This window comes from Paramormyrops kingsleyae, chromosome 3 (genome assembly GCF_048594095.1).
Source record: "Paramormyrops kingsleyae isolate MSU_618 chromosome 3, PKINGS_0.4, whole genome shotgun sequence".
Lineage (NCBI taxonomy): Eukaryota > Metazoa > Chordata > Actinopteri > Osteoglossiformes > Mormyridae > Paramormyrops > Paramormyrops kingsleyae.
Genome location: NC_132799.1, coordinates 14,518,046 through 14,535,354, shown reverse-complemented (window position 1 = coordinate 14,535,354; position 17,309 = coordinate 14,518,046). Strand labels below are relative to the sequence as shown.

The 17,309-nt window shown below is 47.9% G+C and overlaps 1 protein-coding gene across 1 annotated transcript in view; it reads left to right on the top strand.

The window, feature by feature from the left end:
• Window positions 1–17,309, top strand: part of cdh23 (cadherin-related 23) — a 187,125-nt gene that overhangs the window by 106,817 nt on the left and 62,999 nt on the right. Inside the window, exons 12-17 of the mRNA XM_072709700.1 lie at window positions 120–269; window positions 2,428–2,586; window positions 13,664–13,728; window positions 13,951–14,188; window positions 15,269–15,374; window positions 16,267–16,394. Coding sequence (XP_072565801.1) covers window positions 120–269; window positions 2,428–2,586; window positions 13,664–13,728; window positions 13,951–14,188; window positions 15,269–15,374; window positions 16,267–16,394 — 846 coding nt within the window. The remainder of the gene's footprint in view (window positions 1–119; window positions 270–2,427; window positions 2,587–13,663; window positions 13,729–13,950; window positions 14,189–15,268; window positions 15,375–16,266; window positions 16,395–17,309) is intronic.

The window sequence follows — 17,309 nt, the reverse complement described above, 5'->3', positions numbered from 1 at the left end:
TGTCTTCATTGGGTTTTTGAATTTAGATTTTTTTTCTTTAGTTTGTTGCTTTGTTTCTCATTTTCTCTTGCTGCTACCCCTCTCTCTTTCTCTCTTTCTATCATCCCTATTTCCCTCAGGGCCCTAATAGTATGTTCCAGGTGTTCCTCACGGGCAACAACTCGGACCACTTTACAATTTCGCCCACATCGGTGCAGGGGAGGGCGGACATCAGGGTGCGAGTGGCTGTGCCTCTGGACTACGAGAACATCCGCAGCTACACCTTCTCTGTGAGTGCAGTCCTGCTTTTTCTGCAGTTTGTGAATCAAAATCCGGTCCAAGCTGAACACGTGAAGCATTTGAATTTATGCACATTCTAATGCAGGTGTTTGGGTATGTTTGTGCGGCGGTTTCTGTATTGTCACAGTGTGGAATGAGATGCAAACCTTAACTGTAAAATAAGCCTCCCATCGTTACCGATGTATTGTAAGGTGGGGAAAACCATCTAGGGACAAAACAGTCTAACTCAAGACAGAAGAAATGTAAACAAATGAAAACCGTAAAAGCCAGCTGCAGAACAAGAAAGCTGCCGCCAGGGTGGCCCTGCTCCGTACCCCCCCACAGCCAGCCCCCCCGATCTGTCCCTGAAACACCAGGTGAACGGCTCCCTGGACCGCAGACAGCTCCCCTGAGTCCTGTTCCCTTGTTCTTTAAAGGCCATTATTATTACAACAAGACAGCCGTGTCTTGTAGGGAGCGCGGCGGGTCCTGTCTGAGTGTGGCAGGGGAGGGTGCTTAATGTAGATATAGGTGCTTTGTGTTGATGTATGTGCTTAATGTAGATGTAGGTGCTTTGTGTAGATATAGGTGCTTCATGTAGATGTAGTTGCATTGTGTAGACGTGTGTGGTTCGTATAGATGTGGGTGCTTCATGTAGATGTAGTTGCATTGTGTAGGTGTGTGTACTTTGTATAGATGTGGGTGCTTTGTGTTGACGTACGTACTTCATGTAGATGTGGGTGCTTCATGTAGATGTAGTTGCATTGTGTAGATGTGTGTACTTTGTATAGATGTGGGTGCTTTGTGTAAATGTAACTGCTTTATGTAGATGTAGTTGCATTGTGTAGATGTGTGTACTTTGTATAGATGTGGGTGCTTTGTGTAAATGTAACTGCTTTATGTAGATGTTCTGTAAGTCAGGTGCTAATAGCTTCTGGCCCGTGCCTCTTATCACCTGACAATATAATATTACAGGTACAGGGAAGACAGCTGTGTTTATACGAAAATATAACCTAAAAAACTGTATCATCTCTATCTTAGCAGTGTAACATTTTCCAGAATCTTAATTCATGATAACACAACCAGTCAAAAAGATTTTCTTTTCATTATCAAAACAATGTATTTGAAGACAAGGCAGTTAACTTTGCTTTATGTATGAAAGCTAATCTGATGCCAGCTACTTCAGAGACAGGGGGTTAATGCCTGTTACCTTCCGTGTAGAAGGTGCCTTTATCCAACTTTTAGCTCTGCTCTTCATTACACCAGTTGTTTTTTATCACTTGTGAATGTTTCCTGGAAAGCCTTCGCTTGTAATTGTATTTAGTAACTAAGAAACAAAATGTATATATTTTATCACCCATATTTGTGAGGTCCTCTGATCTTGCTTCTTTTCAGTTCCTGTTCCTCTGCTGCCGAGTCTAACCCTCTCTAACCCTTGTGCTATTCTTGCATCTCCTTTGAACGTTTGTACTGTCATTCATGCACGTTTTCGTTTCCATGCCCTCCCTCCGGCAGGCAGAGAGCTGTTGTACATTTCCAACGTTTTCATTATGTCAATATGATCATTCGCCTCTTTTTCTTGTCACCCTTAAATTGCATCTTAATCTTAAAACACCCTTCAGCTTAGAAAAAAAAAATGCTGGGGAAAAAAGGATTACAAATGTTTCCCATTGGGGTCACTGATTTATTATATGGTTGTTAAAAATGATCTCAAATTTTTGCATAATAAATAGTATGGCCTGTGCATTTCAAATTAAAATAATAATATATAATGTAATAATATTTTATATAACGTATTATGTAATATAAATGATGTGCATTAGGAGGGCAAAATGGTGGCATAATATTATGCATCTCATTGTGGGGTTTCCCCTGGGTTCTCTGCTTTCTCTCCACAGTCCAAAAATATGCTAAGGTGAATTGGAGTTATCAGATTGTGTGAGTGTGAATAGTGTGTGTGCCCTGCGATGGGTTGGCACCCCATGCTGAGTTGTGCCCATAGCTTCCGGAATAGACTCCAGACCCCCGAGACCCTGCATAGGGCAAGTGGATATAGAAAATGAATGGGTGGATGTATCCAGTAGCTTTTTAATGGATAGTTCAGTACACGAACGCAGCATTCTTTTGATGTTAAGCTCTGTTTCTCCCTGTCTCCACCCTCCACCCCAGCTGTATGCCAACGAGTCTGTGCTGGAGCACGTAGGCTTCGCTCGTGTCTACATCGACCTCATAAACGAGAACGACAACCGGCCGGTGTTCAGCACGGCGCTATACAACGTCAGCCTGCCTGAGAACACGCCCACCGGCACGTCACTGGTCCGGATCCAGGTGAGTTGGCATGTGCCACGCTCCCAGACTCAGCTTGGCGCGGGGAAACCGCACAGGGGTGCCCCCTGCTGACACCTGCAGAGACTACATGACGTTCACAGCCAGGAGCTCTAATCTCATCCACCCCAGAGACTTTCCGCTGCGTGGATGTGGGGGGCTGGCTGACTGGCTGGGGGGGGGGGGGGGGTCCCATCTCATTGAGCCTGAGCTTCTCAGGTTCAGCTTTACAGAACCCCCATCCTCAGTAAGTCAGTTTAATACGCTCGTGCTTCTTCACTTGTTGGCTAACTTTGAGTACAGAGGCTCAGAGCTGCATAAAAAGCTTTTCAGCTCACAGGATTTCTAGCACGATTGCCCATTTCTATACTGCAGCTTTTTGTTCTGCCTGTCCTCCCCCTCTGTCCTCTATAACAGATCTATGTGTGTAATCCTACCATGGCTTGCTCTCTGTCCCTATGGATTAAAAGTCGGTTGATTGATTTCCAAATACAATGGGATAGATGATAAACTTATTTGTATCTTAATGAACTTATATTTAAAGCAATACATGCTGGTAAAGTCAATTGATGAATAAGAAACCATTTAAATGCCCGTGAATGCCAGGGAGTCTCTGAAATGATAATCTAATGTCCCTTTGTCCTGAGCTGCTTGTTGTTCTTCTGAATGTGACATTCTGCTGCGTGTTGGCCTCCCCATGTCACACGAGGAATACGGAACCTTAGAGCAGCATTCCCAGCTTCCAGTCCTCCTCCCGTGTCCCTCGACACGCACAAACACACACAGGCACTTTCGTCAGGACCCTGCATGCTCACTGCCTGCCCAGCTCTCCGTTACTCATCCCTGTCCATCACTGGGACACCGATAGAGAATGATACCCGAGAGAGTGGAGGGACTAGACAGCCCGGAGAACACACTGATCTTCCCTCCCCTGGCTCGTTACGGTCTGCTGTGGCTGTCGGGTATCAGGCTGCGAAAGATGAGCCCCATTAAGGAGAAGCTCCAGACCAGCCTGCGCTGCGGACGGAGAGGGTCCCCCTCAGCCAGGAGTGTCAGGCCGGCTCACCTCAGTCTCTTCCGCATTGAGATGAACAGCAAATTCGAGGAGTAGATAGATTTGTTATTAGCTCAGCCACCAGCTGTCATCCTTTGTTCTCCCGCGGACGCCAACAGGCCGGGCCTCTCGCGCCACAAAACAGCTGTTTGCTCAATTAATTACCGCCGCACTCATAAATACCCGTTACGGCGCCTTGATGTCTTTATGGGCACGAGAGCCGAGCCGTTCCGATCGGGCAGTTGGACGGACAGCCTCTGCAGCGTTGATGTCACCCTGAAGGGAGGGGCCTAATTGCCTGGCGCAAGGTCACCGCACGGCCATGGAGGGAAGCTGCCGGGGGAGATTCTTTACGTACCGTATTAGTGCCAAGCGGCTGCAGGCGTGGGTGTGTGTGCGTGGGTGTGTGTACGCGTGGGTGTGTGTGGTGTATGTGTGTGTGCGTGGGTGTGTGTGTGTGCGTGGGTGTGTACCTGTTTGTGTGTATGCAGGCATCTCTTCTTGAAGCGTTCTCATTTTGGGAACATTTCTATATAAATATCTTGAGAAACACAGAGGGATTAGGCCTTTTACATTTTATTTATTTACCAGATGCTTTTATCCAAAGCGACTGGGACAGCCAGTGCCTGGAGAGACTGAGGGGTAAGAGCCTTGCTCAAGCTGATTCAGGGATTTGAACCAGCGCATCATTTCCTTCTGCTTTATGGTCGGTGATGTTGAGACATATTAAAATGATTCTGTACTGGGGGGCTGGTCCTGAAGGCTGTCACACTTGGTGACTGCATGTTGGTGTAAGTGTGTCTGTCCCATGGGCACGCACCATGGCTGATGCGATAGGAAGGCTATTAGGATGTGTGTGTCCCCCCCCGGTGGCGTTTGTGTCCGTCTCCCTGTCCCATGCTAAGCCGGGGATGAGCTCCCTTGTCAGAGCGGTCGGGCGAATCAATTACCAGCGTGTTTAGTTAAAAAGCACAGACTGGGTGCCGTGATGGAGTCCGGCCACGTCTGACTGACGGTGACCGTGCGAGGTGGGGGGGGATCAGCACCTGACCTAGACAGCCATGTTTAGCCAAGCCAGCCCGCTGACAGGTGTCAGCTTCACATCCTGGGCGTGGGAGGACCTGAGGAGCCCTTGCAGGACATCTTGCGAAAGCACGGATTGTTTCTGGGATGCAGATGTGATCTGTGCACCACAATGTCCCCCATAATGTAATAAACACCTGTTACTTTGACGTTGTGGGGACCATTTTTCAAGCCCCTACAAAGATCTGTGAATGCAAACAAAAAATGCAGAAAGTTTATATTTTATTGTGTATATATTTTATTACATTCACGGCTTTGTGAGGACATGTCCCCACGAGCTAAAAAGTGGACATTTGGTTTTCACAATGTGGTAAATACAAACCCACACACACACACACACTCGCTTTAACACTTATCAGATGACGCTATACTTATGGTTATAAATATTTATTGTGACAGGCCTGGATTCCCTGGTCCTGCTCCTGACATCGTCTCACATCAGCAGAAGTCCTCCTTGTGTTTCCCCCCTCAGCTTTGGCTTTGGGTTAGTTTGCTTTAGTTCCTCATTCACCTTTCGTTCTTCATTCAGCACCTCCAAAATGTTCCGTGACTCTTTCCCTTATTCATTACATCGGTAATGGAGTTCTGCATGTCGGCAGCGTGGGTGAATACCCACCGCGCTTCTCCCTCCATTCTTCCAAGGCGGCCGGCCGTCTTCTCGGCAATTGAGAAAGGCCCCGCGATGAAGCAGCAGCCGTGTCACGCCCGCGTCGCGTCTGCGTGAGCCCAGGGGGGGGGGGGGGGGGCGGTGCCGGGTGCTGGGGGAGGGATTTATGTCTTGGGTCGTGCCGCTGTGTGTTTTATGGCTGTTATTTCAGGCAGAAGCAAAATGATGATCACCCTTTTGAAGGGGCATAAACCATCGGTATGAGGACAACGGCCTTCTAAAGCTGACCAGGAGGTTAGCGTCCATGCCGGTAATTAAACATCAGGACAACAGCACTTCTCGTGCTGGTACCTGAAGTTGTCCGGCCCCTGCTGTGGGGTGGGAGGGGCTGCTCATGGACATGTAGTGCTTACCAGCTCATTTTGGGGGGGGGTTATGTTGACGAGGCAGGAAGGGAAACACGGGGATGTCAGCAATTAGGATTTCCGATTTTACAGAAACACATCAACTCCACTGCTAGATGCAGGAATCTCCTTTGCTTGTGTGTAGATGTTTGCCGAATCATCACAGTGACGCCTCGTTAAATGTTATCGTATACCTAGTTTGCGTTTGGCCGGTCAGCAGCATCTGCTGGTTCGCATCTTACTTATTTACCAGACCCTTTCATCCAAAGCGATGTAGAAGTGAGAGAGCTGGGCCAGACAGTCCCTGGAGCAGCTGGGGCTAAGGGCCTCGCTCAAGGGCCCGGGGGTGGCACCACTCTGCCGGCCAGCGACCTTCCAATCACAGACAGCGAGTCCCACCCCACAGGGCGGCACACCGTGTTGTGTTCTGTGGATTGGCTACATCTCTATTGGAGGAATGACAATTGGTTTTTGGCCATGCGATGCATCACCTACACTGGCTGCAGCGTGGAAGAGTCGGCTCTCTGTGGAATGACTGCCGGTGCGAGGAGAGCTGATGGACCACTGGCACTGTAGGCCTGGCCGATAACGTAATGAGATGTAATGTACACTATAAGGAAAATCAAACCGTACACGGGAGGTCAATATCAGCTGTGCAATAGCTGTCCATTCACACTGCGGCCGAAAAACTACACCCCCATTCCGCTGCCAATTTCCCATGGAATCGAAACGGACGCCTTATTGGAATGGCAGGGCTGAGGTCCCGGAGCACAAGTTTGCCTGAAAACACGGAATGAGTTGCATAACACCCACTTACCGAAATCAGACCAAATGCATAAATAGACACAATGCATGACTCCTAGAAGAGAAGCAGGTTGCACATCATAGCTGAAATCCCCCTCTTGTGCGCACACACACACACTGTCATGTAGTCATATCTTTTTGGAGGCCGCTCATTCATTTCTATGTGAAAAATGCTAATGCTACCTATGACAACCTTAATCCCTACCCAGCCCTAACCATAATCATACTGTAGGTAACCAAACATTTTTAGTTTTCTCATTGCGGTCATGGATTTTTATAAAATAGAGTTTTCCCATATGGGGACCAGGAAACTGGTAAAACAAAAACAGGTATTCATCACGTTGTGGGTCAAGGTAAGGTATACCTGGACCAAACACACACACACACACACACACACTTCCAGACTGAATCAGCAATGGATGCTTTATGTATGTTTGTTGTGTCCCTGTACATTTGCATACATAATTACTGGAGGAGCATGATGATACCATCAAAGAACACCCCCCCCCCCCACATCAGCCAGTGACCCCACCCCCATCTGCTTCTCTTTCTCTCTGCCACAAAAATGGCCAATCTGTCTTTACTGCACCTCTTGATCTTAAGAAAGGCAGTTTGAGGGGATTATAGGGTTTTCTTCATCTGACGTCCAGCTTTCAGCCTGACCTTTTTTTGGTCAGAAAATGTCATATTGTAAGCTCCGGGGGGGGGGGGGGGGCAGCTGAGCTGCTAGTAAACACAGAGGAAGCTCCACACGGATGCCTGCAGTACCCAGTCACTCATTTCCATAGACCAAAACTCGTTAGAGAGACATCACAGCCAGAGGGAATTCTACGATGGTCATCAGACAGATACTGACAAAGATTTCCAGTGTCCTGCAGGGAATTGTTCTCGAGTCGCGTGAGACAGTGTGTTTGGCACTCGCCGGGCCGCCAATACAGTGATCTCAAAACCAGTCACAACACGCCTTGCGTGTAAACAAGGATTCGCAGGGAATGCATTCCCTCACAAAGAGAGTGTAATTTTAGGCAGACCACTCACGTACCTGTATCGGAACATCACCCGCGGTGGTCCGTGATTGTGTGTCCATGTCTGGCACGATGGTATAAAAGTGCTATTCATGCTAAACAAAATGGGGGTATTTTGGATGTAAATTCATCAGGTATGTTTTCTTCCATTTTTCAGTATTATTGGGTGCAGCCCTCTGGGTGGTGGTTGGGGGGGTGCAGTTACCCCCAGAGTTCTTTACACCTGCCAATATGTCTCCATACCTTACATCTTGCCCATTTTTTTTATTAATCCGTCCTACCTGGGTGTATACAGATGGGCATGAGATTGTTTGGCTGGAAGAGAAAAACAAAAAGCAGACAGAGCTTCTGTGCCCCCTCAGAGACTCGGATGTCTGTGGGGGTGAAGCGCCAGTCGAGTGGGACGCTCGCATAAAGATGGTGCAAACCTACAGACCAGCAGACTAGTCCTGAATTTCCGCTGCTTGTCAAAGACCTGCTTTGCTGATATCTGAAGTTCTCTGTCCTTAAAATAAAAAATGAACAGATGTTTCCAGTTTTTTTATGGCAAAGAGTTATTAGCATCCAGAACAGGGTCAGAACAGGATCGCCCATCGCAGGCCGAGTGACACATCCAGCCCTGCACTGGGCCCACACACTTCATGGGCAATTTTAAAAACTTGATTCACCTAGAGTTTATTCATAAAGCATTCAAACACTTTTCCCCTACATTTTGTTACATTACAGACATACTCTAATATGGATTAAACTGTTAGATACTACTATTATTTTCTGCAATGGGTTGGCACCCCATCCTGGGTTGTTCCCTGGTTTGCGCCTATCCTCTGGGATGGGCTCCAGACCCCCACGACCCAGAATAGGAAAAGTGGTTTCAGTAAATAAATGAAAGAATGGATGGATGGATTGTTAATCTGTGCATAATACATCATAATCAAAAAGCAAAAGCAGGTCACAAGCCCTGGAGGTACAAGGCAACATGACCGTGGGACCAGGAAAAAATAATTCTGGGTCTTAAGACTATAGCCTACTGAAATGCTGAAGTCAGGGTCACAACCCTTGTGTGTTACTGTGAGATGTAAGGTCGCCTCCACATGGAATCCCTGCAACAGTGGGAAAGACCTCAGGCAGAGGAACAAGCTGCTAATTTGCCCCATGACTGTTCCTCTGCCCTCCCGTGAGAGTGGTGGCGGCCTGCTCCCACGTGAGAATGTTTGTGTTACGGTACTGAGAACTCATCCGTGTTTGTGTTGGGGGTCGCGTCGGCCTGACAGGGAGCCTGACAAGCCGTAATTGGTTTCCTTTTCGCCGTGCATTTTCTGAGATGTGGCGGGAAAAAAAGCAATTCTGGAAGCCTGTCTATTAAGATTCCAGGTCGCTTAAGATATAAAAGGCGTGAGAGTGTGGCCCCTCGCCATCACGGAGACAGCCAGGACTGATAATCTGCGAGCTTCCCCTACTTGTCAGTGGTTAAACGAGCTACGGCTCACTCCGGAATCCAGAATGCTGAATGGGGGAGGCCAAAACAAACAGGCACGGATGGCCCTCTAAGATTTTCCCTCTTATCTCCCTGGGCCATTTTGAAAAGTAAACATTGACTGTGTTTTGTGTCTGTGCGCGCGTGTCCGTGTGTGTGCGTGTGTGTGTGTGTGTGTGTGCGCGTACGCGTGTGTATGCGCATGTATGTGTGTCTGTGAGGAATAAAATGCTACATGATGAATCAAATCATTTGATACATTTACAAAGAACGATGAACGTATTAACATCCTTTAGAAAATCGGCATATTAAGATACCAGGTTGCATATTCATTATCAGACATTATAAATGGCACAATCTTCAATAGTAAGCTGGGGAAGGTCAGAGCTTGTGGGGGGGGGGGGAGCAATCTGTCTCCCCTTTTATTACTGGTGAAGACTAGGAGAACCTGGACTGGACTTTGACAGGAAGCTCAAAGACATGTGTTTGCTGGAACAAGCATTTCACGCCGGTTCATTAACGTTGTCACCTGCGGCATCTCCCAGCTGTAATCAGATTGCTGTAGTTCCCCATTATTTCAACAAACTTACAATTAATTTGTCAGAATATGTTACAGTGCGGCAGGGCAGCTCAGTGGGTGGCAGTGTGGCCTCACACCTCTGGGGGTGGGGGCTTGAGTCCCACCCCCCCCTCTCTATACTGTATGTGTTTGTGTGGGTTATGTATATGTATATGTGTGTTTCAGAGGTGGAGATTTCAGGTCCAGCGACTATAAATCCGGACCAAGATTTTGTTTCAACCAACCAGTTGGACTCTGTGACTGTGACTCTTTATACTCAACTGGTTGATTGAAATGAAATCTTGGTCTGGATTAGTACTCTCTGCACCTGAAATCTCCACCTCTGATGTGTATATTATTTGTAAACTTAAATATTGCGATGTATTGGGTTCATCTAACATTCCGATCAAATGGAATCACTGTGAGTTATTGGCTGTTTCTGAGAGGTGACTTTGATCTTGACACTGTCTCCGAGTTTCCTCTGTCTTTTCAGCTGAGCTCGCGGTTTGTTTCTCGCTGCCCTTTTTATTGCATGTCACTGAAGACCTGAGAGTTATGAGCAGACATAATTTGAGCGTTGACCTTTCCGATTCATTTAAATCCTCAATCACATTGTAAGCGGAGAGGTGTATCTGTGTGTCATCTCGTTAGCCTCTCTGGCATGTGTATTTCAGAGAAAGGCAGCCACTCACCTATCAATAATGCAAGTAAATTGTAGATATGGGATTTTTATTTTTATCAAGATTATTAAGTGAAAATGTCTTCTGATTCTCATATAATTGTTGCACATTCTCACTGCTGGCTTGTCAATATTTCAGCATTTAGAAATGCAATAGCTTAGCAGATATGATTCCAAAGTTATTAGCTTTGTTTTTTACAATATTATTTTAGTATTTTTGTGCAACAAGAACAGAGTACATGTCTTTGGTACAAGAAAGCAGATTATTTACACTGGATAACAGTGAAGATACAGAAATCAGCAATAAATTAAAACATTGTGTGTTATTATGTTACGGTTGTCAGTTATACAGGGATACGCTGCTTTATGTGTATAAGGAGTGAGCTAATGCATCCTGCGAGCTCATGCAGTGAGAATTAATTTGTGTTTGCAGATCATTCAATTTTCCAAATTTGTATTGTTTTTTTTATGATGAAACCTAGTCCTGGAAATATCTGGATTCTGTGACTGATATTGTGAATCGATGATCATGGCAACACTCCTGCACTAGTAGCCACAAGTGTGAAAACACTTCCAATTTTCAGAGATTGCAGAACTTTATCGCAGAACTGTTACTCCAGTTACTTATTTAAGCATCCGGTGTATGATATTTGTGACATTCTTTGATAGTGCATAAACATTTCCACCATTATTTGGTAGGGATTTTTAAAGCGTAATGCCAAAAATGCTAGGTGTTTCCACAATTTTGGCCACCGGCTTAGGAATAGTGAATAAATTCCATTTCACCAGGTGTGCCAGGGATTCATTATGACCATGGATAGTGTTCAGTCACTTTGATGGAGACTCGACCACGGCCCTGCTATCGCCATTAAACTCGCCGTCACTTCCAAATTGTGTTCAGATATTATACCTTTGACCAGTGAAATTTGACCTGATCCAGTGCTATATCTGTCTAGATGTACCGTAGTGTCACTAAACAGCGCAGGACACGCAGAAAGAAAAGCAGGGTACTAATGGAACTGATGGGGTCGCTGTTAGGGGCCTGTCGGGCTCCCAGGTACTGCGGACACATGCTGATGCCTATTGCACAATCCATCCGGCAGAATTCTGCATTCTGTCCTTGAATCCCAAAAGTCTTTGGCGAGTTGCGGGTAAAGTGACTGCACTGGCAGCTGACAGCCAGGTGCCGCACCTGAGAGCGAGAGATGGCTATCGGCTGCCTCTCTCATCATCACTGTGGTGTCAGGCATGTCGGGGATGATGGCAGCGAAAGCCGCTTTAACACCCAGTGGACGGAGGAGCCCCCCCCCCTCCCCCCCCGCGGCACAGAGGCTCCGCCTGTCACGCTAACACCACCACCGCTATCATCTCCGCACTTATGAGTCTGTCACTCAGCCAGGGTGCGGGACGAGGACGGGGAGAGCGTGCTTGGGGGGGACTGGGCTGGCAGGAGAGAGTGGTAAAGAGGAGGACAGCGAGAGAGAAGAATGGAGACAAAGGAGGGAGGGAAGAGGGCGAAGTAGAGTGTGGAAGGAGGGAATGATGAGATGAAAGCCTAAACGAGAGGACCTATTGGTGTAAATCCTCAGAGAGACTATCCTGTGAATGGAACAAGGGGATGCTCATTGGCCGCAGTGCTTTTCATTCATTTCTATCATTAAATATGACTATTAGTCATGGGCATAGTCAGGTCCGATCACTCAGGGCTGTAGCCCCGAGACTTTTAGCCCCAATGCCAATCTTCCTTCAAAAAAAAAAATAGATAAAAAAAACCTGTCAAGCCCCGGGTAAACTTGACTGATCTTCTCAATAGCTAGAAACGCCCTTGCTATTGCTTATAAACGTGGCTACAACTTAACAGTTTAAACCCATTTCTTTTATATCAGTGTTTCTCCTGTCATTCTTCAGAGACTCTAAGTCAGTCCAAATTTTCCCAGCCCCCAGCACATGTGAACTAAACAGTCAGGAAACAGTCAATACCTGATTCAAGTGTGCTGGGGGGGGGACAAAAATGTGGACAGTCTGAGGATCCCCGAGGGCTGGGTTGAGAAACACTGTTTAATATAAATCATGTATCTTGTTCCTTGCCAGGTGAATATTTGCAGGCAAAACGCAGCAGCGATTGGGTCCCTCACACTGCACAATGCCAACTGTTATTCACGGTTAATAATTAAGGCTGCTTAAGAACACGGTGTTATTGTGTGGAGGGAAAACGTATCTCGCGTTGTGACACATTCCTCTGTGCAATGGCCTCACACGCTCAGAAGAGAAGCCCCCATTCACACGCAGGTACACGAGCAACCAGAGCACGATAATAGCCGGCCCAGTCAGCTGAAACTTCATTAAAAGACCCTTGCCAGGCATGATCAATCAATAGCGGAGCAGGGAGCTTCATGAACACCGTGGTGCGAGGGCTTGGGCATGCAATTGTGGGGGGGCGGCCCTTCACGCTTATGCTCTCAGGTAATATTTTTGATAAATACCACTTACCTCGGTAACAGACATTTAAATGAGCCACGCTCTCGTGTATTTGCTGAGGAAACTACCTGTTTTTCTAAAGCTGCGGGCGTCATTTAAACGGGTCTGCTTCGGCGGTAACGCGGCTTTGTGGAAAACATCAGCGGCACGAGTTCGGCCTCCGTGACGCTCGTTCGCAGGACGCATGGTCTGTAAACCGCCCGACAGCTGATGACTGAAAGTACGTTCATTCAAACAGCCAACTTCTCTTGAGCATAAATCACAAAAAGAGATACCTGCAGACCTGTAATGGCATTTTTTAAGGAGATTAAGACAGCCTTGTAAATTTAATGGCAGGTGGCTAAGACTATAAAGTACAGGACTTTTAAAAAAATCGATGGGTGGAAGATTTAAGGCAGCCACTTTCCAGGTGGACATTTGGCCACTTCTGTACATCTTACCAGCTGCTCGGAAAGTTCAGTAATGAGTCTGAAGGGCTGTACAGAACCGACCCATTAAACACAGGCTGGGCTTGTGGACTCTGCACAGTGGTACCATCTATCATGCTGCATTTCTGTGAGTCTGGTTGTGGGCCCATTCTCGCCTTGTTCTGTCCGCATGCCAGTGGTACTGGGACCGAGCAGGTGACCAGTCCAAACCAGCTGGTGCTCCTCCAGTAACTCCCCAACGGCGCCGGACCCATGTGCGGTAATGGGGTGGAACCGTGCTCTTATAGGGAGCTGGGGGAGGTTTTTGCTGGGTTTACACACTCGCTTATGGACAGCTGATGCCTTTGGATTTGTGAGAGTGTGAACACGTATGTACAGGCACACAGGAAGAGTGCAGGAGCTCGTGTCCTGCACGCACGAGCATAAATACACCTACACCCCAAAGTATCATTTTGGCTATAATGTCTCTTTCTCTTTCTCTCTAGGCCACCGACAGTGACATTGGTGGCTTCGGAGTGGTGCGCTACTACTTTAGCGATGAACCTGACCAGTAAGGATCTATAATTAAGTGCAGGATACGTAGAAGCTGAGCTTGAATGATTTTATCATTATTGACATTATAGTCCATCCATCTTCCTGCGGCTTATCCTGTCTGTGAGCAGTCTGGACCTCCTCCCAGGCAGCACAGGGAACCAGGCTGGGCGCGCAGTGGATGGGATGCCGCTCTCATTATGCATTAACGGGACGGCCACATTCCTGTGCTGCACAACAGGTTCTCGCTGGACGTTGACACGGGCTGGGTGACGCTCAGGGGCGGCCTGGATTTCGAGCTGATGCGGCGCTACACGCTGACCGTGCTGGCCCGTGACGGCGGCGGCGAGGAGACCACGGGGCGACTGCGCGTCAACGTGCTGGACGTCAACGACAACGCGCCCGTCTTCCAGAAGGAGGCCTACGCAGGCTCCCTGCGGGAGAACGAGCAGACCGTCCAGCAGGTGGCGCGAGTCAGGGTGAGAGAGTTGCGCCGGGTTACCGTGGAGATGCAGGTGATGGATCGCCACGGCGATGGTGTGGAAGTGCAGACACGGGCAGTGTCCACTAGGGTTTTGCCCAAATGAATGGAGAGTCCCCACAAAGATATGAATACATGCGTGTGCGTGTGGGTGTGGCTACATGTGCTTCCTACTGAACGGCTTCCTCGCTGTCCATCATAATCCTCATGCTCACTTTTTCCACCCTCATTATTCGTCAAAGGTCAGGAGTTAGGTGAGTAACGGGAATTAATTACCGCCTCAGCACTTGCTATCGATCGGCCCCGGGGGTGAAGGGCGATTACGGCGTGTTTTCGCCGAGCTCCCTCCGCCACGCGCGTGCGGCCCTCTTCGCTCGACTTGCCGCCTTTCATTAGGACGAGGTAACTGTAAAACCCGCAGTTATTAATGCCATACCCGTGAGCGATGGAGGCACCGCGCCAGAAGCGCACAGTCAGCGATCCTGTGGAGGGGGCTTCCCCCATGCTCAAGGTCCCCTCCTCCCTCTCCCCTGCCCCCCCCTCCTCCCGTCTCCACCCCTTCCCTCTCTCCATCCTCTCTCCATCTCTCATGTCCCAGCAGCTGGCAGTTAACTGGTTAGCCACCCATCGAGATGAAGGCTCCGAATTTTATATGGAATGATAAAAAAAAGAAAGTGTAAGAAAGAGAGGAAAAGGTGAAGTGGGTGAAGAGGGAGAGCAGAACGAGGTTACGGTGCCTCTTTTCATGCTTGCTGTCTATTTGTCTCCCATGTGACTGCATGGTTTGCCCTCTAGATCTGATATATATTGAACTCAGATTAAAATTAGATTTTTAATGTCGCTCTCTGTCTCTTGAAACTGCCGTTCACGTTCAGCGGTAGATTTTGATGCCATCCTTCTGTGATTGGCTGGGCTATCCACGGCACTGGGGGTGCCCCCTGGGGAATCAGGAATGGTCTCCCAGGGAATGATACGCGTCACTTTGTGATCGGTGCCCGGCCTGGGCCTGCATCGCATGCCCTCTTTCCACTGCACCCTCCATCTCTCAGTTCTCCCTCTCCCTGCCTCCACCCCCCAGGCCACCGACGAGGACGCTCCACCCAACAACGTGCTGAGCTACTCCATCTCCTACGCCTCGCAGTTCCTCAGCTTCTTCGGCATCAGCATGGTGGAGGGCTATGCCGGTAGGGACACGCAGCACCACATGCAGATTAATAACGACGCCACCGGGTGCCGTAGTGATTGAGGAGCAGGACCTGGACATGAAAAGCTGCCGATTCAAAGCCCTAGAAAAAGCATGCTTTTGCACCCTTGTGTGGTGCTTAACCCAAATTACTATCATAAATAGGTGAGGCAGTAAAATACGAATAACTTCAAGGTATCAATTTAGAAATTTTGATTAGATAGGACCAGAATTCCACTGAGATTCCTGCAGAATATTAAAGGATTTTAGGGATAATATTGTATGGGTGCACTGGACAGAATAAAGCATGCACCTTTTATAGTACACTCAAAAGTCACTTTTGTCTCCATAAAAGACATAAAATTTCCAGAGCCTGACATTGACACTGTTGTATTTCCTTTTTAAACAGGTGTGTCTGAATATTCATTGTGTGAGGTTGTTGCGTATCTGCTATTCTGCATCCTGCTCTCTGTCGATATGCTCAGAATAGCAGTAACCGAACACAGCCAATCAAAAATGTTCTAGCCAGCATGCTAATGAATATTCATGAGCACTGCCTGAGACTGCATGGCTCCGAGCATCACCCGGAACGACGCCAGCGAAAGTGGCGAATGCGGCACCCGCCGTGCTCGTGCGCGCGTGTGTGTGGGGTGTTTAGTCACAAATATCGCTAAAAATATACTTCACTGTCATGTAATTTGCATAAAAGCACGTTTGATTTCATTTTGATCCATGCCTCCCAGGAGGGCAAGACGTCGTACCTCCTCTCCCCTCAAAATGCTGTGGAGCTGAATGAGCCCCGATAGCGTAGCAATAGCTTTCAGCCATGTACAGCAGGCCCCTCTGATGCTGTGACAGATGAGTGTCTCTCCCATCCCCCATGTCTGTCTCAGTGATCAGCGTTACCCGCCCTTTGGACTATGAGGCCGTCTCTGGTGGTATGATCTTCCTGACGCTGATGGCCAGGGACAGCGGGACCCCCCCTCTCAACAGCACGGTCTCCCTGACTGTGGAGCTCTTCGTAAGCACCCATCTCTCCCCTCCCTGTGCCATGCTCCTGCCACGCTCTTCTGATTGTTACTCATCCCTCAAAGCCCCTCGTCTCCACTAGCTCCCCCTACTGTTCGATGGCAGTTAGCCCACGCATCCACGTCCCCTTTTATCTCATTACTTGACTGATTTTCCTGTTTGATTTTATCACATTAATTAACCGTGTTTTTTTTCTTCTAATTATCCACACTTGGTTTCATTAGTTCACTCATTAATGATTTATTCATGTGTGCAGTTACCAATTATTTTTTCATTCATTATTTATCCAGTAATTTTCATTAGCATTTCTGCACACCTTCCCATGTGATGTAATTGTAGTACATTTGATGGACGTTACATTGTGGGTATGATCATCCTTTGAACCACACTCAAATTAAACATCAGTGCCTCACTTCTGGTGAATACAAGGGGACAGATTTATGTACATGGAACCACCACCATGCCTGCCCCCGCACATACACTTCCTGGAAACACACAGACCCCATGAAGAGAAACGTACACTCTAGCTATGCAGACCTGACGTAACAATTGCCGAATCACCGATTAGGGCGGAGCCCCGACGGCCTCATTATCCTCATCATCAGCAGCAGCAGCATTCTGTGGGGCAAAGCCCTGCAGCCTCGGACAGGGAGACACACAGCAGGCCACCTGTGGTGTGTATGATGCACATGGTGTGTGAGGGAGCCAGCCAGCTCGATTCTGCTCTGGCATTGTCCCTTGGCCTGCCTCCCAGTGACCCTGCTGACTATTTTTCATAAGAACAACCTGGCAATGTCGCTGATCATCAGTTGTTTTTTACGGGTCACGGAGTATATCACCGGGAATAGATACCGTGCAGAATGTTTAAACACAGCAGAGGCAGAGCATTACTGGAAAGCTAGAACTG